Source organism: Siphateles boraxobius, unplaced genomic scaffold (genome assembly GCF_051911475.1).
Source record: "Siphateles boraxobius isolate OS27281-9 unplaced genomic scaffold, OSU_SipBor_1 12, whole genome shotgun sequence".
In the NCBI taxonomy this organism is placed as follows: domain Eukaryota; kingdom Metazoa; phylum Chordata; class Actinopteri; order Cypriniformes; family Leuciscidae; genus Siphateles; species Siphateles boraxobius.
Window position 1 is genome coordinate 5,944,239 of NW_027508722.1, and position 26,389 is coordinate 5,970,627.

The window sequence follows — 26,389 nt, forward strand, 5'->3', positions numbered from 1 at the left end:
AATCCCCCGTTCCATCCTTCCCTCACTCGTGAACAAAACCCCAAGATACTGAAACTCCTCCACCTGAGGCAGGAACTCTCCACCAACCTGAAGCGAGCAAGCCACCCTTTTCCGAGTGAGGACCATGGCCTCGGAGTTGGAGGTGCTGATTCTCATCCCAGCCGCTTCACACTCGGCTGTAAACCGTCCCAGTACATGCTGAAGGTCCTGGTCTGAAGGGGCCAAAACGACAACATCATCCGCAAAGAACAGGGATGAAATCGCGTGGTCCCCAAACCTGACACCCTCCAGCCCCTGGCTGCACCTAGAAATTCTGTCCATAAAAGTTATGAACAGAACTTTGACAAAGGGCAGCCCTGTCGGAGTCCAACATGCACCGGGAAGAAGTCTGACTTAATGCCGGCAATGCGAACTAAGCTCCTGCTTCGGTCATACAGGGACCCGACAGCCTTTAGCAAAGGACCCCGGACCCCATACTCCCGGAGCACCCTTCACAGGCTGCTGCGAGGGACACAGTTGAATGCCTTCTCCAAATCCACAAAGCACATGTGGATTGGTTGGGCAAACTCCCATGAACCCTCCAGCACCCTGTAGAGGGTATAGAGCTGGTCCAGTGTTCCACGGCCTGGATGAAAACCGCACTGTTCCTCCTGAATCCGAGGTTCCACTATCGGCCGTATTCTCCTCTCCAGTACCCTGGCATAGACTTTCCCAGGGAGGTTGAGAAGTGTGATCCCCCTGTAGATGGAACCCACCCTCCGGTTCCCCTTCTTAAAAAGAGGGACCACCACCCCGGTCTGCCATTCCAGAGGCACTGTCCCCGACCGCAACGCGATGCTGCATAGGCTTGTCAGCCAAGACAGCCCCACAACATCCAGAGACTTGAGGTACTCGGGGCGGATCTCATCCAACCCCGGTGCCTTGCCACCGAGGAGTTTACTGACTACCCCGGTGACTTCAGCTAGGGTGATGGACGAGTCCACCTCTGAGCCCTCAGCCTCTGCTTCCTCAATGGAAGACGTGACGACGGGATTGAGGAGATCCTCGAAGTATTCCTTCCAACGTCCGACGATATCCCCAGTTGAGGTCAACAGCTGCCCACCTCCACTGTAAATAGCGTTGGTAGGGCACTGCTTCCCTCTCCTGAGGCGCCGGACAGTTTGCCAGAATCTCTTCGAGGCCATCCGATAGTCCTTCTCCATGGCCTAACCGAACTCCTCCCAGACCCAGGTTTTTGCCTCCACAACCAACCTCGCTGCAGTCCGCTTGGCCTGCCGGTACCCGTCAGCTGCCTCAGGAGTCCCACAAGCCAACCAGGCCCGATAGGACTCCTTCTTCAGCTTGACGGCATCCTTTACTTCCGGTGTCCACCACCGGGTTCGGGGATTGCCGTCTCGACAGGCACCAGAGACCTTACGGCCACAGCTCCGAGCAGCCGCTTCGACAATGTAGGTGGAGAACATGGTCCACTCGAACTAAATATCTCCAGCCTCCCTTGGCATCTGGTCGAGGCTCCGCCGGAGGTAGAGTTGAAGATCTTCCTGACAGGAGACTCGGCCAAACGTTCCCAGCAGACCCTTACAGTACGCTTGGGTCTGCCGAGTCTGTCCAGCTTCCTCTCCCGCCATTGGATCCAGGTGGTGATCAGTTGACAGCTCCGCCCCTCTCTTCACCCGAGTGTCCAAGACATACGGCCGCAGGTCAGATGAAACGACCACAAAGTCGAACATCGACCTACGGCCTAGGGTGTCCTGGTGCCACGTGTACTGATGGACACCCTTATGCTTGAACATGGTGTTCGTTACTAGCACTGAAGTCCAAAAATTGAACACCACTTGGGTTCAGGTCAGGGGGGCCGTTCCTCCCAATCACACCCCTCCAGGTGTCACTGTCGTTGCCCACATGGGCGTTGAAGTACACTTTCCAGCACCCCTCCCAGAGACCCCAGGAAGGCCGGGTACTCTGCACTGCCGTTTGGCCCGTAGACACACACGACAGTGAGAGACCTATCCCCGACCCGTAGGCGCTGGGAAACGACCCTCTCGTTCACCGGGGTAAACTCCAACACATGGCGGCTGAGCTGGGGGGCTATAAGCAAACCCACACCAGCCCGCCGCCTCTCACCATGGACAACTCCAGAGTGGTGAAGAATCCATCCTCTCTCAAGGAGTGTGGTTCCAGAGCCCAAGCCGTGCGTAGAGGTGATCCCGACTATCTCTAGTCGGAACCTCTCAACCTCCCGCACAATCTCAGGCTCCTTCCCCGCCAGCGAGGTGACGTTCTACGTCCATAGAGCTAGCTTCCGTGTCCACGGATCGGGTTGTCGAGGCCCCCGCCTTCGACTGCTGCCCGATCCTCTCAGCACCGGCCCCTTACGGTCTCTTTCTGTAGGTGGTGAGCCCACGGGAAGGCGGCCCCATGTCGCTCCTTCGGGCCGAGCCCGGCCGGACCCCGTGGGGGGGGGCCCCGGCCACCAGGCGTTCGCATACGAGCCCCAACTCCGGGCCTGGCTCCAGGGTGGGGCCCCAGCTGCGCCATACCGAGCAACGTCACGGTCCTCGTTTGAATTTTGCTCATAAGGGTTTTTGAACAGGGTTTTCTGTGCATATTCATTTTATAATGAACGTGTAAATTTAATCAGCACATATGAATGATGTTTTTGCAATAACCAAGGCATCATCATGAGTTTGAGCTGGACCAGAATTACATATTCACAGAAGCTCTAAAAGATTGGTGTGGTTTAAGTGTTTCACATTTTAACATGTGACTGTTGTATAAGGTCTGGCCTAAACATCTGGCCATTAGTATCTACTATGATCATGTTCTGTTCAGACTGATGCAGTACCTCCTGCACAGGTGGCAGAGCACTGCGTGCGAATGATGGCCCATGTGTAGTTGTGTTTCGGCTGGCTCCGTCTCTCTGTATGGTCTTTGGTCAGTGTGTACTCCCACTGAATGCCTGGGTTCCAGCCCTGCAAGAGAACCTGTGCAAGGAGAAACATACAAGACCTAAATGAACACCGTAGAAAAATCACGCAAACATTATTTTTTAATTTCTTGAGGACAATGAATATACTGACTCATTTGTTTTACGATAAATCGGTCAAATGTGTGAAATGCACGTCGTTTTTAACCATAATTCCATTTTGTATAGTAACAAGGTAAGGACATCTGCATGATTTAGGAGTCAAAAAAAAGGAAATATATTTTACATTTTGAAGTAAAAAAAAAATACATAAGCTTAGAAATGTACTATTTTATGTTGGTAGTTTATGTTGATTTTATGGTTTTGAGGGAAAAAAAAAATGTTTAAAGCGTAACTTTGCCGATTTTTAACCCGCTTTGTATTGTTACAATGACGGTACTATATGTATATGAACAACGTTTACTCGTTCTCTGTGTTACCTGGACTGAGAAATTCCTCTTTATTTGTTAGCAAATCTTTTGACAGCTCCAGGTCTTTTGTGAAAACTACAGATTGCACTTCCGCATATTTGTATCCATATCCATGGACAGTCAGATCAACAGAGGTTTATTAACAGAATAGTTGTACCAAGGGTAGGTTAACGCACTGGATCCTTCAAGGAAACCGAAAGTAACTCCCGCTAAACATTAACTCTTGAATTCTTGCACCCAGGAGCAATACAAGTTGACACCATTAGTTTGCTAAGAAGTATTTTATACAAAAGCAAGGCGGTATTTGACTCTGTTAAGGCTGGCCCACACTAAAAGATTTATAAAATCATTATGGGTGTTGAAGTTTTCCTACCTATTTGGCTAAAAGAAGACAACAGCCTTTTTTCTCTGTTTTCTCTAGTCAGGTAGCACCGAAAAACAAAACAAACAAAAAAAACACCTTTATACTGTATAGGCAGCCAAGTGTTATTGAAAGCCCATTTTGGTGAAGTACCCCTTTAAGTTTGAATTGTGGTGTTTTCCAGTGAAATTATTAACATACTCTCTGATATTTTGACTTTGATTTGGCAGCCAAACTACTTCATGTTTTCTTTTTAAGAATGTCATTTGCTATAGCACTTATTTGTGTCAAGCCAGATTCAGCACTCTTGTTTACATCAAGACTAAACATAAATCTATGTTAGATATTTCAGTGTAGTTGAGATACACACTTAACACTATTACACAGACTTTGGCAAGCAGTAGTATGACACACCAGACCTCTCACATAGTGAGTGCCAATGAAGCAGACTTATTACAGAGCAAAATAAAACTGAATACATAAAAAAAAATGTTTTGTCATTGTAAAGAATGTAACTGGCAAATTTTAAAATAATGGAAGATGAAAAAGTACTACTACCTCAACCACTAGCGTCTCATTAGTGGGTCCGGAGGAGGTGAGGCTCTCTGGACGATTGTAGGGTCTCTTGTAGTCAAACACAGCCCCAGCAATGGAGTGTTGTCCAGGCCAGTCAACTGTCCAGCGTCCATTCAGGTAATACTTCCTCTGCAGGTTCCTCAGGGCCAGATAAGAGCTGGAGGAGTTGAGCTCCGTCACACGGATACTGCGCGCTCCAGCCGGTATGGTCACCACACGGCTGTACTCTACACAAAAGACATCACAGAAATCATACAATTATATACGATTATAACAGTATTTTTATTTGTAATTAATGTTTTATCTAATTTGTAATTTTTTTTAATTATAAGAATGGGTTAGGAGTTTATAAGATTTTTTTCTTCATCCTACTCCTGTTCTTCTTGTCATGGAATGTACTTTTGTTGTGTTTGTTGGATTTGTTAAATTGCTGTTCGGGCATTTCGTGTTGCATTACCATGAAAAGAGAATACATAAATAAATGAAATGAAATAAATGAAATGTTTTACTTATTATTATATTTTGAATGACATACATGCTATTATATCACAATGGATATCTAAATTATTGTGAAAGTAACAAGAAAATATTTAAATGTAAATGTTTAAATATAAATAAATATTTTATATTTTAAATATGTTTTTGGAAAAATATATTTTTTCATTTTATTGTATTCGGTTTATAGGGATAAAGTAAGTAATTGTAGCCATTGAACGTTGCAGTATAACTGAAAACCAGGCCTAAACTGTAAATTATCAGACATTTAAAATACATTAGCATAGCTACATCAGCAAGGGAAAAAGAAAAACTAATTGTGTTAATTATTTTAATGGGGACATATTATGCCCTTTTCATAAAGTCTTGATTTTGTTTTTGCGGTCTGCTAGAATAGGTTTTCATGCTTGAATGTTCAAAATCCTCTTATTTTTCAAATAATTTACATTATTGCAGCACCTCTCTTCCCAGTCTTTCAGTAACGCTCAGTTTAGTTCCTGTCTCTGTGAAGCCCTTCCTTCCAAAAACGCAATTGATCGAGTGGACCAGTGTGTTGTGATTGGTCAACCGAGGGTGTTTGGGAAATGTCACGCCCCTTACCATAACAGAGAGTTTCACACACTAGTAATTTAACTCAACCTGGCCCCGTCCCCTTTTTGTATGCTTTGGGGAGGAATTATTTAAATGATGAATATTGTGATGTGTTCATTCCCAGAAGAAAACTCAAGAGTACAATGGAGGCATTGCAGAGAGTTCAGAAACAGTGACACTGATATAGAGAATAACTCCCGCTGGAGTGACTTTGTGCACTGTAACTTTGCAGACCTATTCATGCTCAAACAGCAACATTACACAATAAAGAAAGTTGAAATTGTAAAAAAAAAACAAAAAAACATAAGACCTTTTTAATTGTGTTACACGGCTATTATTAATCACATAAATTGACGTTATTTTTCCCAGCCCTAGTTAGAATGCTGTTCATACAGAGATAGATTGTAGCTACATGAGTTCAGAGTATAAAGACACGTACGGCTCATATAATGTTGTTTGGTGTATTGTCCTTTGTAGATCTTGCAGGTTGTGTTGTTGCCCTTGCAGATGCCACAAAAATCAGGCACGGCATTGGATCCCAGCACCCTGTCACAGCCCACTCTCTAGAAAACACAAATCATGACCTCTCAGCAAGCACAGAAGATGAAATACGTTACTTAAGTTACAACATTTTAGTGTAACCATGAAAAGTCACGGGAGAGGAGAGGAGGAAGTGCCTCCATGACAATGTGACTGGCTGTTTAGACAGTATGATAATGTCCACAAATAATCCAAAAATCAAACTGGGGTGGATTCCCCAAAAGCATTGTTAGCCAGTTATAGTGCAAAGTTCTGTTGTTGCCAAGATAGTTCAACAATATGATGTTTTATTAAAGGTGCAGTGTGTGATTTTTAGCGGCATCTAGTGGTGAGTTCACGGATTGCAACCAACAAAAGTTACGGTGGCCGACAGGAAAATATGTCATTGTCTGAGACAGCAGAGAGTAGCCAGTTCAGCAATGAGGTTTCTTTACAAGGATAAATTAAGAAATTATGTTTACTTAATTATTCAGTAAAACTAAATGTTATTGCGAATATTACTGTTACTTGTTCATCATTGTGTCAGTGTTTTATCCGCTGAACTAAGCTTGCTTCCTTGCATGAAGAGCAACATAGTAACGAAACGCGTTTGTCCGTTTAGGGCCACCGTAGAAACATGTCGGCGCATTTTAATGTAAGGGGATCCGCGGTGTGTGTAGACAGAAACTCCTCATTCTAAGGTTATACAAATATAACGGTTCATTAAGTAAAGTCTTTATACACCACTGGAAACTTCTTTTTCAAGGTAGTGAGGAAACGCGCTCTGTAGCGCTATGTGTTCGCTGTCGGTACGGTAGAAACATGACGACATAATATGTTGACCTCCATAAAAGGGGGCGTCCGCGGTTATGGAGATATAAATGTCTCATTCTAAGGTAATACAAACATAACGGTTCATTATGCAAGGTCTTTATACACCACTGAAAACATAGTTATGGATCTTATATTGGAATTTCTGTCAATAAATCCTCAGAAATATTACACAATGCACCTTTAACACATTTCGGGAGGAGCAAGTTTAGATAATTAAAACGGAAGGAGTTAACACATTTAGTTAATCAACCCAATTAACGAGATAGGAGGTATACATACAACAGACTTACATCTGTTCCATGACAGATTTCCCAGGTCAGAGCCCTCCTTTCAGACAGCACGCCAAATACGCATAACGACTCGGTTACTAACGTAACCTCGGTTCCCTGAGAGGAGGGAACGAGTATTGCGTAAGTAGCTTACGCTATGGGAAAACTCCTTTTCTCGAGAATACTGAAGTCTTTATGTAAAACGCATTGCAGCTGCACAGCTGACAGCAATGAACGAAGGAAGCTCGGTCATTGGCTGTGCTGCGGCAACTTGCTCGAACCAATGACGGGGCGACTCTGAATGCGCGACTAATGAGCGCGCTTCGCGCCCGCGCGCGTCAGAGCCCGTCAAGATGGGCGTGGCCAAGAGCTATTTATTGGGCGCCCCGTCATGAGAGTTCTTTAGGTTAAAACGACTGAAGCGAACTAACCAAGCACAAGCACGGCAGCTTATGCAATACTCGTTCCCTCCTCTCAGGGAACCGAGGTTACGTTAGTAACCGAGTCGTTACCTTTCGAGAGGTCTCTCCTATTGCGTAAGTAGCTTACGCTATAGAAACAGCATGCAAAACGCTGTGCATGCTGAACTTCGCCTTATGATAGCCAGAGGCAGGTGCTTGAGCTGAAAAGCAAAGTTATCATCCAACTAGCCGGCAGAGGCGAGCTTTATATGTGGGAAAAAATACAGAGCGGCTAGAAGGCGCTCAGTGTGACACAAGCACATACATAATCTAGATACGAACTCGTAGTTCAACTAGCATCATGCTGATAGTACATTGGAATGCAATGTCGGGACCTGTAGGTTGTACAACCTGATAAATGTGGACGGTGAGGCCCAGCCTGCCGCCGCACAAATATCCTCGATCGGTATCCCGCTCGACCATGCCCAGGAAAAAGCCACACTCCTGGTGGAGTGTGCTTTGACTCCCCAGGGGCATTGAAGTCCCTTAGCTACATAAGCCAGTGCTATAGCCTCAACTATCCAGTGAGAGATTCTCTGCTTTGAAACGGCGGAACCTTTCGTACGGCCGCCAAAGCATACAAACAGTTGTTCTGTCTGTCTGAATAGGGCAGAACGCTCCAAATACACTCTGAGAGCCCTAACGGGGCAGAGTAGATTAGCGTCGTGTTCGTCTGCTGGAGACGACAGCGCAGTTAGGGAGATAACCTGTGCTCTGAAGGGAGTGGTGAGCACTTTAGGAATTTACCCGTGTTTCGGTCTAAGGACGACCCTGCAGTCGTTAGGTCCAAATTCTAGGCAGGCAGCGCTTGTCGAAAGCGCGTGCAGGTCGCCCACTCTCTTGACCGAGGCGAGTGCCAGCAAGAGCGCAGTCTTGAGCGAGAGCTGTTTAAGGTGCACGGTTCGGAGTGGTTCGAACGGGGGCCCCTTAAGAGCGTCTAGGACAGTAGCTAGGTCCCAAATCGGCACTGAGGGGGGCGTGAAGGGTTCATCCTCCTAGCGCCTCTTAGGAAACGAATAATTAGGTCGTTTCTTCCCGTTTCTTCTTCGTTTCTTCTTCAGATCTGGAAACCATGTTTGGTTCTTCCAGAGTGGGGCTATCAGAAGCACTGCGTTTTGCTCCTCTCTGACCCGACTGATGACCTGTGGCAGCATCACGATCGGGGGAAAGGCATATAAGGGGCGGCTCGGTCAGCTCTAGGCGAGTGCGTCCGTGCTTTTCGTGAAGAAAAGAGAGCAGTGTGCGTTCTCCTTGGAGGCGAAGAGGTCGATCTCCGCTTTGCCAAAGGTTTTCCATAACCACTGAATCGTCAGCGGGTTGAGAGCCCATTCTCCTGGGAGAATCTTGTCTCTGGATAGCATGTCTGCCCCCTGGTTCAGGGCGCCTGGCACATGCGCTGCTCTCAGCGAGCGCAAGTTGTGCTGGGACCATAAAATGAGTCTCCTGGCCATTGAATGCATGGAGCTCGACCTGAGTCCACCCTGGCGATTTATGTACGACACTACCGTCATGTTGTCCGTTCGGACCAGGACGTGTTCGTTTTTTAGATGTGGAAGCAGGGCTCTGAGAGCCAAAGCGACCGCTTTCATCTCCAGACAGTTTATGTGCAGGCGCTTTTCCGGGTTTGACCAAAAGCCGGAGACAGGCCTGCCCTCGTAAAGGGCCCCCCAACCTATTTTGGAGGCATCTGTCGTTATCATCTTTCTCCTTGTGTTCACACCCAGACTCACGCCTGACTGGTACCAGTCGGCGGCTTTCCAGTGCGTCAGGGCTTTTATACAGCCGTGGTTCGCTCTGATTAAAAGGTGGCCCGAACGCCACGCGTGAGTAGGGACGCGGCTCTTGAGCCAGCGTTGGAGAGGGCGCATATGCAACAATCCTAGCTGGAGTACGGCCGATGCTGAGGCCATGAGACCGAGCATCCTCTGAAACCGCTTGACGGGGGCGCGCGCGCCCGCCCTGAATGATGTTGCAAGGCGCCGGATGGTGAGCGCGCGCTCTGATGAGAGACGCGCTGTCATTTGCATCGAGTCTAGAACTATTCCCAGGAAAGAAATCCTCTGGCTGGGAGATAGTATGCTTTTTGCAAAATTGATTCTTAGACCCAGGCATTCTAAATGGCTGATAATCCAAGATTTGTGTGTTATTAACTGACTCTCTGATTGTGCTAGGACCAGCCAATCGTCGAGATAATTCAGTATTCGCACTCCCCTTCGTCTCAAGGGGGAAAGTGCTGCGTCCATACATTTCGTGAATGTACGGGGAGCCAGGGACAGGCCGAACGGAAGTACTGTGTACTGGTAAGACTGTCCCTCGAAAGCGAATCTCAGAAACGGCCTGTGATGAGGCGCTATTGGAATGTGAAAGTAAGCATCTTTCAGATCCACTGAGAGAAACCAATCTCCTGGGCGTACTTGCGCGAGGATATGCTTGGTTGTTAACATTCTGAACGAGCGAATCATTAGTGCTTTGTTCAGGTGTCTGAGATCTAGGATGGGGCGGAGACCGCCATCCTTTTTCGGGACGAGAAAATAGCGGCTGTAAAAACCTTCCTCGCTCATAGAGAGGGCAACAGTTTCCACAGCGCCCTTTTCTATTAGTTTGCGCACCTCGGTGCGTAGAACATGTGAACACTCCTTTCTCACTTTCGTCTCGACCACAGTCATAAAACGTGGTGGTCTGCGAGCGAACTGGAGCGAGTATCCGTGCTTTACTATATCCAATACCCATTTCGGCATATATCTGGAATGTTTTCCCATGCCGCTGCGTGTACAGATATGGGCTGAATACAGGCTAGGGGCGGGCTGCTGTGACGTAGGGACCCGGCCAGCGAATCGCCTGAGCTCGTAGCTCTCACCCACTCACTCCCATTATAAAGCATGGACGAGCCAGGACATTTTTAATATAACTCTGATTGTATTAGTCTGAAAGAAGAATGTCATATACACCTAGGATGGCTTCAGGGTGAGTAAATCATGGGCTTATTTTCATTTTTGGGCGAACTATTCCTTTAATCAGCAAGTTCGTTGATTGGGAAACACACCCCTGAATGGGTCAAACTGGTGGAAAAGAATGGATTAATTATTAAAAAAAAACAACTCACCAACTCAGATATCAGCCCTTTCTGTCATGACTCATGTCCAAATCAAATTGAACTTATAATAATTAGACAGTAGGTGAGAATAAACCTGCACCTGTGGCTGCGACCATCAGGTAAATACAGGTGTATCAGACACATGCTCAAATGTAAACGTGTTGTATTAATAAAGAAGTACAAGATGCTTCAAACTGCAAAGATAATATAAAGAGACACAAAGGGGTGATTAGGATGAAATACACGAGATCAAATGCTCTCAGATAAAAAGTTATTTTGTATGTTCATTTGCAGTGTGTAAAAATATTCTTCTGTAATGTTTTCAATGCAAACTACTTATGTCATCGACTCATGAATAATCTAAAACATGAAATGACAAATGACTTCATCATTATTGCTTATTTAAACTAAATCCACTGAACTACAATTGTTCTGGTCCACTGCAATGTGTCACTATTTCAAACTATACAATTTCTGTTTTTGTACACAGCGGATCTGAAATGTTGTCGGTGAAGTGCCGACACTGAAGTCTAATTTAATGGACCCAAATTGTAGCTGGCCCTCTCGCTGCAAACATCCAAACACGAAATATGAAACTGATGTGTGTTCATGAGAAGAGACTCTCCAGAAAGACCTTTTTTTTCAGTTCTCTGAACTAAACTGGGATGAAATGCATTTGGTCGATCTGCCTCAACAGGCATTTCCACACCACAAGAAAACATACAACCAAGCACTGTGAAAATTCACTACAGATGATCCCTCTTAAAAAACTCTGATGCTTTTAGCCATGTGTTACAACTCAGAACAAACCATTAGCTAGAGAATAGAACAAGCCTGAGTGAAGAATGTTTTGCATTCAACACAGCTGAGAGTTACTCTACTTACAGTACTTTACACAGTTACTCACAAGTAACTAGATATATACAGGTCCTTCTCAAAAAATTAGCATATTGTGATAAAGTTAATTATTTTCCATAATGTAATGATAAAAATTAAACTTTCATATATTTTAGATTCATTGCACACCAACTGAAACATTTCAGGCCTTTTATTGTTTTAATACTGATGATTTTGGCCTACAGCTCATGAAAACCCAAAATTCCTATCTCAACAAAAATTAGCAAATCATGAAAAGGGTCTCTAAACGAGCTATTAACCTAATCATCTGAATCAACTAATTAACTCTAAACACCTGCAAAAGTTTCCTGAGGCTTTTAAAAACTCCCAGCCTGTTTCATTACTCAAAACCGCAATCATGGGTAAGACTGCCGACCTGACTGCTGTCCAGAAGGCCATCATTGACACCCTCAAGCAAGAGGGTAAGACACAGAAAGAAATTTCTGAACAAATACGCTGTTCCCAGAGTGCTGTATCAAGGCACCTCAGTGGGAAGTCTGTGGGAAGGAAAAAGTGTGGCAAAAAACGCTGCACAACGAGAAGAGGTGACCGGACCCTGAGGAAGATTGTGGAGAAGGACCGAGCAGCACTTGACTGTTGCTCAGTGGTCCAAAGTACTTTTTTCGGATGAAAGAAAATTTTGCATGTCATTCGGAAATCAAGGTGCCAGAGTCTGGAGGAAGACTGGGGAGAAGGAAATGCCTGAAGTCCAGTGTCAAGTACCCACAGTCAGTGATGGTCTGGGGTGCCATGTCAGCTGCTGGTGTTGGTCCCCTGTGTTTTACCAAGGGCAGGGTCAATGCAGCTAGCTATCAGGAGATTTTGGAGCACTTCATGCTTCCATCTGCTGAAAAGCTTTATTGAGATGAAGATTTCATTTTTCAGCATGACCTGGCACCTGCTCACAGTTCCAAAACCACTGGTAAATGGTTACTGGCCGTGGTATTACTGTGCTCAATTGGCCTGCCAACTCTCCTGACCTGAACCCCATAGAGAATCTGTGGGATATTGTGAAGAGAAAGTTGAGAGACGCAAGACCCAACACTCTGGATGAGCTTAAGGCCGCTATCGAAGCATCCTGGGCCTCCATAACACCTCAGCAGTGCCACAGGCTGATTGCCTCCATGCCACGCCGCATTGAAGCATCATTTCTGCAAAAGGATTCCCGACCAAGTATTGAGTGCATAACTTAACATAATTATTTGAAGGTTGACTTTTTTGTATTAAAAACACTTATTTTATTGGTCGGATGAAATATGCAAATTTTTTGAGATAGGAATTTTGGGTTTTCATGAGGTGTATGCCAAAATCATCAGTATTAAAACAATAAAAGACCTGAACTATTTCAGTTGGTGTGCAATGAATCTAAAATATATGAAAGTCTCATTTTTATCATTACATTATGGAAAATAATTAACATTATCAAAATATGCTAATTTTTTGAGAAGGACGTATATATATATATATATATATATATATATATATATATATATATATATATATATATATATATATATATATATATATAACATTTTATTGAATAGGATAAACCCCTTGAGATGAACCATCTTGTTTTCGAGGGGGTCCTAAGATCCTCTCCATAGTAATAATATCAACCGAGACAATTACTAAAGACCTCAGGTTATACAGTGTCAAAAATAAAAGATTGTGAATATTGTACATTACCTCACAAATGCCATCAATGCAGACATCGGTGCTGTCCTGTGTGCAAAGCGTCCCATCCCTGACTTTACTAGAGAGGGCGAAGAAGAAGTCGTAACCATCAGCGAAGCAGTACAGCTTACACACGTCTTGATCTGGAACAACACACATACACACACACATGCTTGTTTTCATATCTTAATGTAGACTTTCCATATGAATAATGTTGTTTATACTGTACAAACTGTATATTACATCCCCTTACACTAACCCTACACCTAAACCTACCCATCACAGAAAGCTTCTGCATTTTTACATTTTCAAAAAAATATCACTTAGTAAGATTTATGAGCCAAAAAATGTCCCCACAAGGACAAAGATTTCGGATACTGTCATCTTTCAGGGGACATTTTGTCCCCATAATGTAGGGTTTACCAGTCCACACCCGCACGCACACATACAGGAATATCAATATCAGACATAGGTCATTGAACAAAAATGTCCGAGCTCTGAGATCTCAGCAAATCTCATGTGCATTTACACCATCAGTTTCCTTTTCAGAAAATTCTGCTCTCACCAACATTTACTGTGACTGAAGTCATGAGCCACGCAGTGATCCAAACAATGAAAGCCACTAATGACACTATAATCTGTGGGCAGTGAATTCAAAGTATTCACCCCGCACCCCCTCATTGAATTAGTTCCTGCTCTGAGAGATTGTGAACCTATAGCATATTTACATAGAATATCTATCTTAATTTATAATATTTCAATCTGCTTGGCCTAGCAATTCAATCACACTGGAAATCTAACTCTGAAATCACACAAAGTACATTAACCAGATACAACTGTGTTGGTTTCAATTCCAACTATGTTCAGTTGTCTCAAAGCACACCACATATCACTGGGCTTCAACTAATGAAGCCCAAGGAACTTTGAGATTAAGCTAGAAAACATATGGCAATGATTATAGAAAGACTAAAAAAGCTCTGAATCTTCCTAGGAAGCACTACGAATGCTGTCATAATAACCCAATCCTGTAATAACTGTAAAACTGTAATAATTTATAAAGGACCATGTAGAAAGTCATGACTTTTGGGGGGTGAAAACGTCTTTCACTCCACAGACATTAATGTTCTTTTTGGTGCGTAAATGTGTAGAATTTATTATGTGGTGGAAGGAAGACACATTTAGTTACATGTTGGAGGAGTAACAGAAACAAAATGTGAAAGAATATCATGTGAATATCTGAACATACTTTACTTCAGTCTTCATAAATAATGTTTTCATCCAGAATTGTGTCAAATGCACTGGCTAATTTCTTTTATACATCCCCTAGTGAATGAACCAAAATGTATTTAATATGCATTTATTTCATACTACAAAACCATTAACATATTTACTGAGATATCGCCTGAGACGTATTGATAAATATTATAATTAAACTTTATTAAGAGTACTTGTTTATTGCACAATGCACATTTCTTAATATTAACCCTAAAATGTGTTATAATATCACTACTAGTAAGGACAGTCTGATCTCTGTATAATATCTGTCTTTAAATGCAAGAAATTTAAAGTCTACCTAAAGTATACTTGCAATAGTTCCACTTTTACACAATCAAGTATACGTATGTTTAGTTGGACCTCAGCACTACTTCTGTATAAACAAAGTGCATTCAGTACGAAATAGGTTGTTCCAATTTAGCAGACTTTAATGTAAATGTACTTGAGGTATAATTGGCATAAAATACATGTATTTCAAATACATTTTTGTATATTTATTTTTTCCTAGTGTCCCCTCAATCAAAAATAAAAATACATGTTTAGACAAACCGTCCACACGTGTGTAGGGTTTCCACTTGTAGTACCATCCGCGGAAGGGCTTGCTATTGAACTCGGCACACTGAGCAGCTCTGAAGTCTATGGCGTTCTGAGGACAGTCAGCAGTGTTACACAGTTTATAAGAGCGAGACAAGCCCTCGCAAAACCTGCCACCATACATTGGCCTGAGAGAGAAGAAAAGACAGGGAAGAAAACTGATCATGAGACAGAACTAAGATGAGACATATCTTGATTTACGTGATGGGCTGTTAGAGCTGACAGCAACTTCATCACTCATGGTTGCCAAGTGGCTGTAATGTTTGTTATAGTAATGAGATGCATTGCCAATACAATTAAGATGTCATTCTACATTGACAAGGAATCAGTTTTTTGATGCTTAAAATTACATTTCTGCGGAGGAAAGTTTTTGGATATAAAGTGCAGCAGTGCATGAAGCAACATATCACAAACAAGATGAACAATTATCAATGCAAGAATCAAACCCACTTACAATGCTAGCAATTTTCCATGCAGCAGTGCTTATTATGTTCCTGCTTGAGGGAAATGAAAAATCATGTAGAACTTATTTCATAATAGATGTATCCAATGTATCCCACTGTCTCCGATTCTGTTGAAACTCTGTTTTTGAGTTTCATGAAATCTAAGGCTCAGGTGAAAGATGAGAGAAATTAAAGCAGGTACTTCTGAAGAGTTCTGCGATTGCCATGAGAACAGACTATTATAGCGCTCCTTGTTTCAACCAAGTCTGAAAACACTTATTTATTTTGCTACAAAACTTATAAATATATAAATATAAATAAATAAATGAATACTGGATACTTAAATTAAATTTGCTAAATCTAATCAATAATTTTTTTTTAAATCATCCTAGTTTAAAAATGTACACTGCTGTTCAGAAATCTCAAATCTGTAAAATGTTGAAATGTTTTCGAAATAAGTTTTTATACTCACAAGGCTGCATTTATTTGATCAAAAATACAGTAAAATCAGCAATATTGTGAAATATTATTACAATTTAAAATAGCTGTTCTCCATTTGAATATATTTTAAAATGTTATGTATTCCTGTGATGGCAAAGCTGAATTTTCAGCATCATTCTTCCAGTCACTGTCATTTTTTTTCCATAATTCTTTGATGAATAGAAAATTAGAAGAACAGCATTTGGTTTGTAATATCATAAATGCCTTTACTGTCACTTTGGATACATTTATGCATCCTTGTTGAATAAACACATTAATTTCTTTAAAAAAAATCTTACTGACCTTAGAATTTTGAACAGAAGTGTTGATATTTGATTAAGATACATCAGACTCACTAGCTATGTGTTCATCCAAAGTTGTGAATTTAACCTATTTTAAAATTGGAATATTGCATAAAAATATTTGCGAATAAAGCAGCGTTACCATCCAGTGAGTCGAAAGGAACACTTGTCACTTCCTGATAAACTGGAGCTAAATATCACAAAGAAAACTAGGAGACGCTGTGTACAATAATTTTCGTATGTAATACATTGCTTGCGTCTTAGAGCGAGCAGATGAACAATGTTTGGGAACGCAGTCGTGTGAGACAGCTCTAAAAAAAGGTAATTATACCGAACCACTTTGATAAAAGACTTTGATCAAGCATTTCAGAACAACCAAAAAAGCATTTCAGATTCTGTGCAAAAAGATCGGTCCACTGGTTAGCCAGTTATGCTGTCCTGTCGCGCAAAGTCACATCATTTTTTTAATGCGAATGTAGGAATTTATTAGATAATTGTGTTTTCATTGTAATTAAAGCTGCAGTAGGGAGTTTTGAGAAAATGTTGACTTAGCCTGAAAATTTGAACAAGCACAACTTACAGGTCCAACCCCCTTGCTCTCTGCTACGCTACAGCCCTCCCTCCACAGCTCCTCCCCCACAGCGGAGCCTGCCGTGAACGCACAGGCTAGTAAGCAGGACCACCGATGACGGCGGATTATAAACAGTTATGGAACATTCACTAATAGGGACGGAACATCAACAATATGCTTTACATTGACTATGGCCTGCCCATACTTTGACTACAAACTTGGTCCTCAAATCATTATGTATTTTGCAATACATGTAACTTTATAAGGTTGCACTCTTTCTATAAGTTATAGCTACTAAGATAACGTTAAAGGATTAGTTCACTTTAAAAAAAACTTTTGCTGATAATTTACTCACCCCCATGTCATCCAAATTGTCCATGTCTTTCTTTCTTCAGTCGAAAAGAAAATAAGTTTTTTGATGAAAACATTCCAGGCTTTTTCTCCATATAATGGACTTCAATAGGACACAAACGTTTCGAGGACCAAATGACGGTTTCAGCGCAGCTTCAAAGGGTTTTAAACGATACCAGACGATGAATAAGGGTCTTATCTAGTGAAACGATCGGTCATTTCAAAAATAAATAAAAAACTTTAAGTTTTATAAGCACAAATGCTCGCCTAGCTCTGTTCTGTGATGCACGTTCGTGATCCTGTTCGAACTCGTTCATCCAAATGAACAAATCTTTTTTCGAGTCATTCGTTCGTTGAATGAACAAAATGACTCCGAAAAAGACTCGTTCAAAATGAACAAATCTTTTTTCGAGTCATTTCGTTCGTTGAATGAATGAAATGACTCGAAAAAAGATTCGTTCATTTGGATGAACGAGTTTGAACAGGAGAGTCACGAATGACGGTACGCGCTCGCGCTGTGCAAGAGAGGGGTGATCAGTGCGTACACGAGCGTGATTGACACTGCTAAGACATTCCTCCTGGCTCTGATTGGTTGTTTCTGACCGGGAGCGGTGTATTTCTGCAAATGGCAGTAGGACCACAGGGAGGAGCCAGAGGAACTTGATTTTTTTCACAGATTATCTGTCTCATATTCTACTTTCAGGACATAATGAGAGTTTTAACAAATATTTGTTTACAAAAGCTACCTACTGGAGCTTTAATGCATATGTTTTCTTATCAGATAACTCAAACTCAAAAAAGCTCATACGATTTTATGCATAATTTCAGAATTTGTGCGCATCTTGGCGTTTCCATCAAGCAGAATTTATGCGTTATCCCAAAATGTGCATACAAATAGGTGGAAGGAAACAAAGTGACTGTGAAATAATCAATTGTGCATTGTTTTGTTTAGTTTAAAATCCTGTTGTGCATGTTTTTCATGCCAAAATTGTTATGAACAAGCCTTTAGTGTAAACCTTCACACGACTGCAGGTCTCAATGTACCTGGGGCTGGTGCAGTGTCTCTCTTTGTAGGTCACTCCACTCTCACAGGATCTCGAGCAGCTGGACCACCCAGACCAGGATGACCACTGACCGTTCACTGGCTTGGGACCTTCATCGCCTTGCTTTACACACTGACCACGACGGCACCACTGCAAACAACACAAAGAAACAATCACATCAGTCTGTGCGATAATGGTCTTTAAATTTAAAGGGATAGTTCACCCAAAAAGAAAGATTCCGTCATCATTTCTCACACTTATGCTGTTCCAAACATGTGTGTGTCACGTAGAGTTGCAGAGGAAGATGAAGTAAGTGAGGAAATAGATTGCTTGCTTCTTCAAGATCCTTTATTTAACTAAATACATAAAAAGGGTAATCCAAACAAGAGAAAATCCAAACAGCAATGCAACAGCTTACACACATATCGTAAGACAGAGACAAAGAAAACCATGACTTAAACTCAAACAGAAGACAATGAAACTAAACATAATCCTGACATTACACCCCCCTCCCGGAAGGTGTGTCCTCACGCCATAAAAAGAAACAATATCCAACAGAGGAGGGAGAAACCCGATGATGTCTTAGCGATCAAATGTTCAGTATGGTGTACCACAAGGCTCAGTACTAGGACTGTTGCTGTTCACTCTGTACATGCTACCCTTAGGAGATATCATTAGGAAGCATGGCATTAGTTTTCACTGTTATGCTGATGATACTCAGCTCTATATTTCTTCACTCCCTGATGAAACTTACTAATTTACAAAATTAACGGAATGCATAGCAGATATAAAAAACTGGATGACTAGTAATTTCCTACTACTTAATTCTGAAAAAAACAGAGATTCTAATTATTGAACAAAAAACGTCCTCACGTAATAACCTAGAATACTGTCTAACACTTGATGGCTGCTCTGTTAAGTCTTCGTCGTCAGTTAGGAACCTGGGTGTGCTCTTTGATACCAATCTTTCATTTGAAAGTCACGTGTCTAGTATCTGTAAAACCGCATTTTTTCCATCTAAATTACTTCATATGTTCTCATTGAAAAATGCAGAACAATTAGTTAATGCATTTATGACATCAAGGCTAGATTATTGTAATGCTATTATGGGTGGTTGCCCTGCACGCTTAATAAACAAACTACATCTGGTCCAAAACGCAGCAGCTAGAGTTCTTACCAGAACCAGGAAGTACGACCATATTAGCCCGGTTCTGTCAACGCTGCATTGGCTCCCTATTAAACATCATATAAATTTAAAAATATTGCTGATTACTTACAAAGCACTAAATGGTTTAGCTCCCCAGTACTTGAGCGAGCTCTTAACAAATTATAGTCCTTCACGTCTATTGCAATCTCAAAATTCTGGCCAGTTGATAATACCTAGAATATCAAAATTGACTGCTGGCGGTAAATCCTTTTCCAATTTAGCACAAAAACTTTGGAATAATCTTCCTAACATTGTCCGGGAAGCAGACACACTGTCAGTTCAAATCTAGACTAAAAACACACGTCTTTGGCCTAGCATACACATAACACATTATAGACTTCTATAATTCAATGTTAGGCTGTATAGTTTATATCAGCCGGGACCAGGAACACTTCCCATAAATCCTGATGTACTTGTTACATCATAAGAAGGATGGCGTCTACGCTAATATTAGTCTCTCTGTTTATCCCGAGGTTTACCGCAGTCCGCTGGATCCAGGCCGTATCCAGATCTTAGGAAGGACCAGCGCCTGGACACGACGACAACGCAGCCATGAAGTGCCAACTAGTCTCTCCCCTGTGAAGGCCTCCTTCCTTTTACCTTTGTACAGATAAAACGTTGTAGCGATAATTCCGGCTAGCTTGGCTACGCAGATGCGACAAAATGTGTGTATTATAATTTTTTAAGGCCAGACAAGTAGTTTGTTAAGGGTTAATTTGTGAAGATGACTACACGCCTGCGCACATATATATTCAAACTCGCATACCTATCGACTGAACACGTGATGCGCATGTGTGCGCCGTTTGCGTTTTCGCGGGTTTGCGTTTTTGAGGTTTGCACAGAGAAAATGGATAATTGTAAACATAATCCTGACAGTAAACACAAAAGGAGATTTATTAAAAAATATAATTTCTGCTCTTTTCCATATGATAAATCTAAACCTTCAAAATGACAAAACATGCACGATAAAACTGTCATAAAATTGTTCATATGACGCTTACGGTATATTTAACAGTATTGTGAGGAATGGTCTAAAATGTAAATCATTAATGACTGATAATTGACTACAACTACATTAGATCCTATCGGTGTCACATGTCTCTTGACTGCTTTAATATATATTTGGTAATGCAACATGCATCAACCATCTTCACATACTTATAACGAGTAGCGATTATCAACAAAAGATAATTAAGAAATCATATTTTTATTTTACAGTGAAATATTACAAAAGTAATATTTCTTATTTTGTTTTTTATTTAGTCATTTTTATATTTTAATTTAATAAATGCATTCATGCATTCATTCATTCATTCACTGGTTGCAATACTCATAAATAATCAGAATATTTTTGGACAAATTGTGCATCCTTGCAAACAAGAACGGCAAACCCGGATTTGTTTTATTGCATTGTAAAATACCATTTTTATCAGAAAAAACTGCAAATTATTGTTTGAATGGCCCAACTTCACAGATTCATTTTAATTCCCATCAGGCACCATTCCATCTAATTCAACTCTGTGTGAGAGGTTAAGGACTGAATGAATGATAGTCCCAGTCCAGTGCTCTTCACACCCTCTGTGTAACTGAAACTCATGGGATGGAGCTGATACTTCCTGAAAGCAGATTGTCAAGATTCCTAAAGGAGACTGTCATCATTAGTGCTGCGTACAGTCACTGGCTCTCACTCAGATTAAACTGTTGTGTTTAATATATCACAAAACGAACACCTCCACGTGCCTCGAAGAACACATGTGAAAGACATCTCAGACCACCAGCGCTTTTGCCTCCATATCAGCCAGAGATGACACACACTGGAACAGGAGAGTATGTTTGTAAGAGAAGTGCTCTTGTTCCTGCACCTCAGGATGGGTCTGTAATTACACTAATGCCCCAAACATACTTCAGTAACGTGAGTTAGTAAAGAAACGGCCCAGGAGGTCAGCCCAGGCCCGCATGAGCTTATTAAACCCAATCTGCTGTGAAGGGCCTGATTCAGTGGAAAGGCATCCTAAGGGACGAAGAGAAAGGGAGGAGAGCAATGACGAGTACTGTAACAGCTAACACTGATGAACACAGCAGTGATCTGTCTGTCTGTCTATTTGTGTGGTTGGTGTATCTTACACTTTTTTGTAGCCTGAACAGCAAAAAGTTCCATTGTAAAACCTGATCCACACCACACACGTCTTTAGCTTGAAATCCGATTAAAGCGCTTTGATGAGTTAAGATGAGCTGAGATGACAGACATTCCCTAAGGTATAAAAAACACCTATGCTAATGCAGTGTCAAACTGCCTCTAACTTTAAACATTCATTCATTTGAGCTCATGTTTCATGTAAAAAAAGAAGTGCACATTAGCATACTTTTATAAAAGAGTACTTACTACGTAAATAATACACCTTCAAAGAATATACTCAAGTGGAAACTACATGAAATATTTCCGGGCACTTAATTGCATGTAACTGAAATCAATCGAACATGTATAATAGTTTAAAATTTATATAAAATGCAATTAGATTAACTTTAGAGTGCTTTCTGACTTAAACTTTTTGTATGTACAGTAATTTCATAATCACTTCTATTGTCTTTGAAATATGGTTAAAGTATACTAACATGCAATCTATGGTAAATTAAATTGAAACTTGTCTGTCATGTATGTGAACATATTTGAAATGACACACTTTAAATGATGGTTATAATTTAGTACAATTTAAAATATATTAACGTAATATTGAATAATACACTACAGTTAAAATTATAATCAAGTACTGTTTTAGTATGTTAACCAACACATCAAAATAAGTGTACTTCTTTAAAGCATGAATAAAATTATTATAACAAGAATTTAGAATACACTTTAAAGTAAACCTTTTAATTTGACATTTTCACACAGTGTACTTCTTAAAACTGTACTTAAGTAAACATAGTCCTGAAAGTGTATTCTCTTTAAGTGCACTTACATTTTATTACAGAATGTTGTAGTGCTTATGAATTATTTACCCATACACACCATTATAAAAAAAAAAATACTATGGAAGTCAATGTCTACCGTCAACTGTCTATATACCATCATTCTTTAAAATATCTTTTTTTGTGTTCAACAGAAAAAAGAAACTCATACAGGTGTGTAACAATATGAGGGTGAGCAAATGAGTAAGTGACAACATTTTCATTTTTGTGTGAACTACCGATTAAATCAAAAACATTAAACTCATCTCACCCTCGAACGACATCTGTTCTCTTCATGACGTATGTCTTCGCAGAGGGTGGGACTAAATATCCTCCACAACTGATTGCAAACTGGACAAAATCATGTCCCGTCCTTTTTTTTTTCTTCAAAATGAATGTGTTTTCTTCACATTCAATACAATAAAGCACACTTCTTTTTCACAAGGGTTTCCCCTGTCGAACTGAACCTTTTCTAGTACACCGAGTTCTCAGCTTGTCTTGTGAACATCAATGTCACTATTCTGTTTTCGTGACTCTCAACACAAATTGTTCACTCATTATATCCGCTGGCATTTACACCAGCCTTTCTCTGCTCGGCCTCCTTGGAAACACTCATTTAATGCACTAGACATCTGTTAAAAACCCATCTGAAAGAACAACATAAAACCCCCCAAATGCTTTCTCCCCGCCAGGTTAATGTCACAGGCTGAATAACCATGAGAGGATGTAAATGATTAAACTCTTTCAATGACAAAAAAAAAAAAAAACAGACCATTTGGCTTTTTCCTTTGTGCCACTTGAGCTGAAAGGGACGAGTATATAACTTGACTTCTTTTTAAGGTGAGACGCTTCTGAACACATCTGTGGTTGTGACTCACCATCTCTGGACCGCAGGAAGAGCCCTCAGCGGCTGGCATGAACTTGGTCTCACATTTTCTTCCGACACGGTGGCACCATAGGGCTTTGCAGATGTCCTGTATGACACACATAAGACAGACGTGTTGATATGAATTCATTGAAGAACCTGTCATTTTGACAGAAGTCTGAGCGATATTTATACTGAACAAATTAAGGATTATAACACATTACGCAATGGATAGATGTTCTTCACAAGCTGTATGAGTCCAAAAGGCAGTTGTACAGAATAATGACACACTGTTTATGGTCTCTGGATGTAATAATGACCTGTCTGGTTTGTTTTAGCTTCAGCATCATATGCCAAACACTCTGTATGTTGGTGATTCTGCAACTAACTGAAGGTTACACTTTTTTTCGATAGCCCACTTTTGACTTTGCAACTTTGTAGTAACTTTGAAACTACATGTCGACTATCTATCATTAGAGTATTAGTAGACTGTTTGGTTAGGGTTAGTAGAATAAGTTGACTTGCAAAGTTTTTACTTCCCTTTAACTTTTAACATAATAATATTTAATACATTTAAAAAAATAAAATCTTGAAAATTTTACTTTTTATCTAACCATTAAAACTATGTTTGCAGTTCATTTGGTTTTTATGTCTATTTTGTAATGTTTCTGAAACAAATATTGTTGCTCTCAATCCTGCTGTTATTACCAACACACCAAACATTTAGAGAACAATTGAGTTTATACTTGTTTATTTTCATAGAGATGAGAAGTGACAGGTGATCACATCTCTGCCAGATGTTAAACAGAACTCTTCAAACAGAAATGTTTTTTATTTTACACCATGATATGGAAAATGATGATTCAGAAACAACTGTTTTTTTTTCACCGACTGAAAAATATATAGAATTATTTTTGCATGTCCAATTATCTACAAACATTCACACCTTACCAAACTTGAAGGATGATCAAGGTCATTATCAGACATTTATTCAAGCAAATGTCATAAATGTTTAAAAATAAATGCAGTATTGAATAAACAATATTTCAAGTAATCAAAAATGTCCCTCACTGAAGAATAATTTATGAAATCATCAGACACCCTAGAGCGCTTTACACCTTGTATAAAGATGCATTAAGTGGACGACACTAATTACAGGTGTGAATGAGGTTTAAAACGTTTTGAGTTTGTCCACTTTCAACCACTTCCAGAGGTAGTCAAAAACGCATTTGACCGGATTGCTTTCGTAGAGTAGAAGCTCATGTGATCGAATGTGTTCAAACATTCACAAAAGACCATCTACTCTCTGCCTACTGACCTAATGCTGAAACATTATGGGAAGAGCACTAGCCAGACAGGATTTAAACTTTGTCATCAAGACCCAAGTTTGTTTTGAAGATGAAAACTTACCAAGCACAATGTTTTCTCACCATTGTAATTTCTAACACACACAACATCTTGCGGCTATATCAGAGCAACAAACGAAATCTGCTGCTCTCCGTATGTTTTTCCATCGTCTCCGAGCTTATTTTGTCCATTAGATCAAAAGATCTAAAAAACCCTCCCTCTCGGAGAAATGAGCACAGAAGTGGATGAAAGTGGGCAAAACAGACTCATTAAAACACTAGGTGTAAATGGTTATGTGTCTCCCTCGTCTACTTGTGATCCGATTGACCAAAACACATCTTAATACAAGGAGTAAACAATGCCTAAATGTTTTCTTTTACTGTCCCAGATATCTACAGCTTTCTCTAATTCACTTTCTCTCTATGAAACAAGAGCAAGAAGAGCAAGAAACGGCTGCACGTTTTATATGTCCGTATATTATTCACATCTGGATTATTGTATCATATTTTGACAATGGGAGCACAGATGGGAGGAATAGAAGGCAGTTTGCCAGAGTGATCACAGAAATCCAGCACAAGTTCTGCAGCTGTGTGTTAAAGCGAGACCTCCTCAAATCCGTCCCTTGTTGTTCCTGCTGAGCTTGAATATCTCAGTCCTATCACAGCTCTGACTGCCAGAGAATATGAAGATGCTAATTCATGGTGAAAGCAGTAAGAGCTCAGGATGACAGAACAGCTTTGCTTGAAGAGCATCAACAAAACAATTTTTATCCCGTTTAGTGACATGAAATGAGCAAGCCCCTCTTTGTGCTTTGTTTTTATGTAAATTCATGTTCCATTTCCAGTTGAAGCTTCAGATTGTTTTTGTTATATGGCTATATTTACATTGTGTTTATTAACACAAAATAAGAAACCTTGTATGAGTTTCTTTCTTCTGTTGAAAAAAGAAAAAAAAAAGAAAAAAAAGGATATTTTGAAGAATGTTGGTAACTAGACGCTTGACGGTAGTTATTGACTTCCATAGCAGGTAAAAAAAAAAAATGTTAGGTGAGATAAGGACAATAGGAGTCCAGTAAACAGAGCTTCCCACTGGCGTCCCTCCAAAGTATATTTAGCTCTGCCTTTGCTTCACAAGACCGTGCAGGCCTGGAGTGAAGTCTGCCGGATTTTCTCAGATTTCTCTATGGGGAGGTACTATTTTAGATGTATAGACTAAACTACAGTGGAAAAATAATTTTAGTAAATCTCTATTGAGTTCAAATGACCTGAATTCCTGGCATTACAACCGATTTATAGATTTCAGCAATAGAGAAATAGAGAAAGTGCTCTCCTCTCAGTTTTGAGTATGCAGTGATGTTTTGAATAATCAAACCGTCTGAGCTATCCAGGAATCAGAATCCCTGGACAAAAGAATGCAGGTCAAATGTTCACAGAAAGCACACAAGTCTGCTTTAACCCCTTTCACACATCCAGTTATTACTGGTAAATTACCAGGAAATTACTGATAAGAGATTATATGTGAACAAGACCTTTTAAAAAATATAGGTAAATCAGTTTTGGCAATTTTCTTGTATGAGAAGCTGTTACCAGTAAATTATTGGTATGATGCTGTTTGTGAACAAATAACAGGATTACCGGTACGAGTACGTACAGTAAAAGGTCAGAACGTGCTGATGGAAGAAGTCTGCTTTGGGACAATCAAAAAGCTCTGTTGGAACTGTTTCTGCTGTAAACATGCGTTAGACAGACATCTTAACTTTGTGCTGCATTATCGTGTTCACCTTCTTTTCCAATTA

General features: G+C 40.7%; 1 protein-coding gene and 1 long non-coding RNA gene across 3 annotated transcripts in view; one reads left to right on the plus strand and one right to left on the minus strand.

Annotated features, from left to right (window-relative positions):
* Window positions 1-26,389, plus strand: part of LOC143715379 (uncharacterized) — a 582,927-nt gene that overhangs the window by 243,324 nt on the left and 313,214 nt on the right. The gene's annotated exons all lie outside the window — the stretch shown is intronic.
* Window positions 1-26,389, minus strand: part of adamts16 (ADAM metallopeptidase with thrombospondin type 1 motif, 16) — a 118,178-nt gene that overhangs the window by 42,368 nt on the left and 49,421 nt on the right. The window contains exons 11-17 of one of the 2 annotated variants that reach the window (XM_077207055.1): window positions 23,261-23,356; window positions 18,228-18,376; window positions 14,992-15,164; window positions 13,180-13,310; window positions 5,859-5,982; window positions 4,316-4,560; window positions 2,846-2,984 (exon numbers count right to left, since the gene is read on the minus strand). In XM_077207055.1, coding sequence (XP_077063170.1) covers window positions 2,846-2,984; window positions 4,316-4,560; window positions 5,859-5,982; window positions 13,180-13,310; window positions 14,992-15,164; window positions 18,228-18,376; window positions 23,261-23,356 — 1,057 coding nt within the window. Of the gene's footprint in view, window positions 1-2,845; window positions 2,985-4,312; window positions 4,561-5,858; window positions 5,983-13,179; window positions 13,311-14,991; window positions 15,165-18,227; window positions 18,377-23,260; window positions 23,357-26,389 lie in introns of both variants that reach the window. The other variant, XM_077207046.1, reaches the window with a different exon arrangement.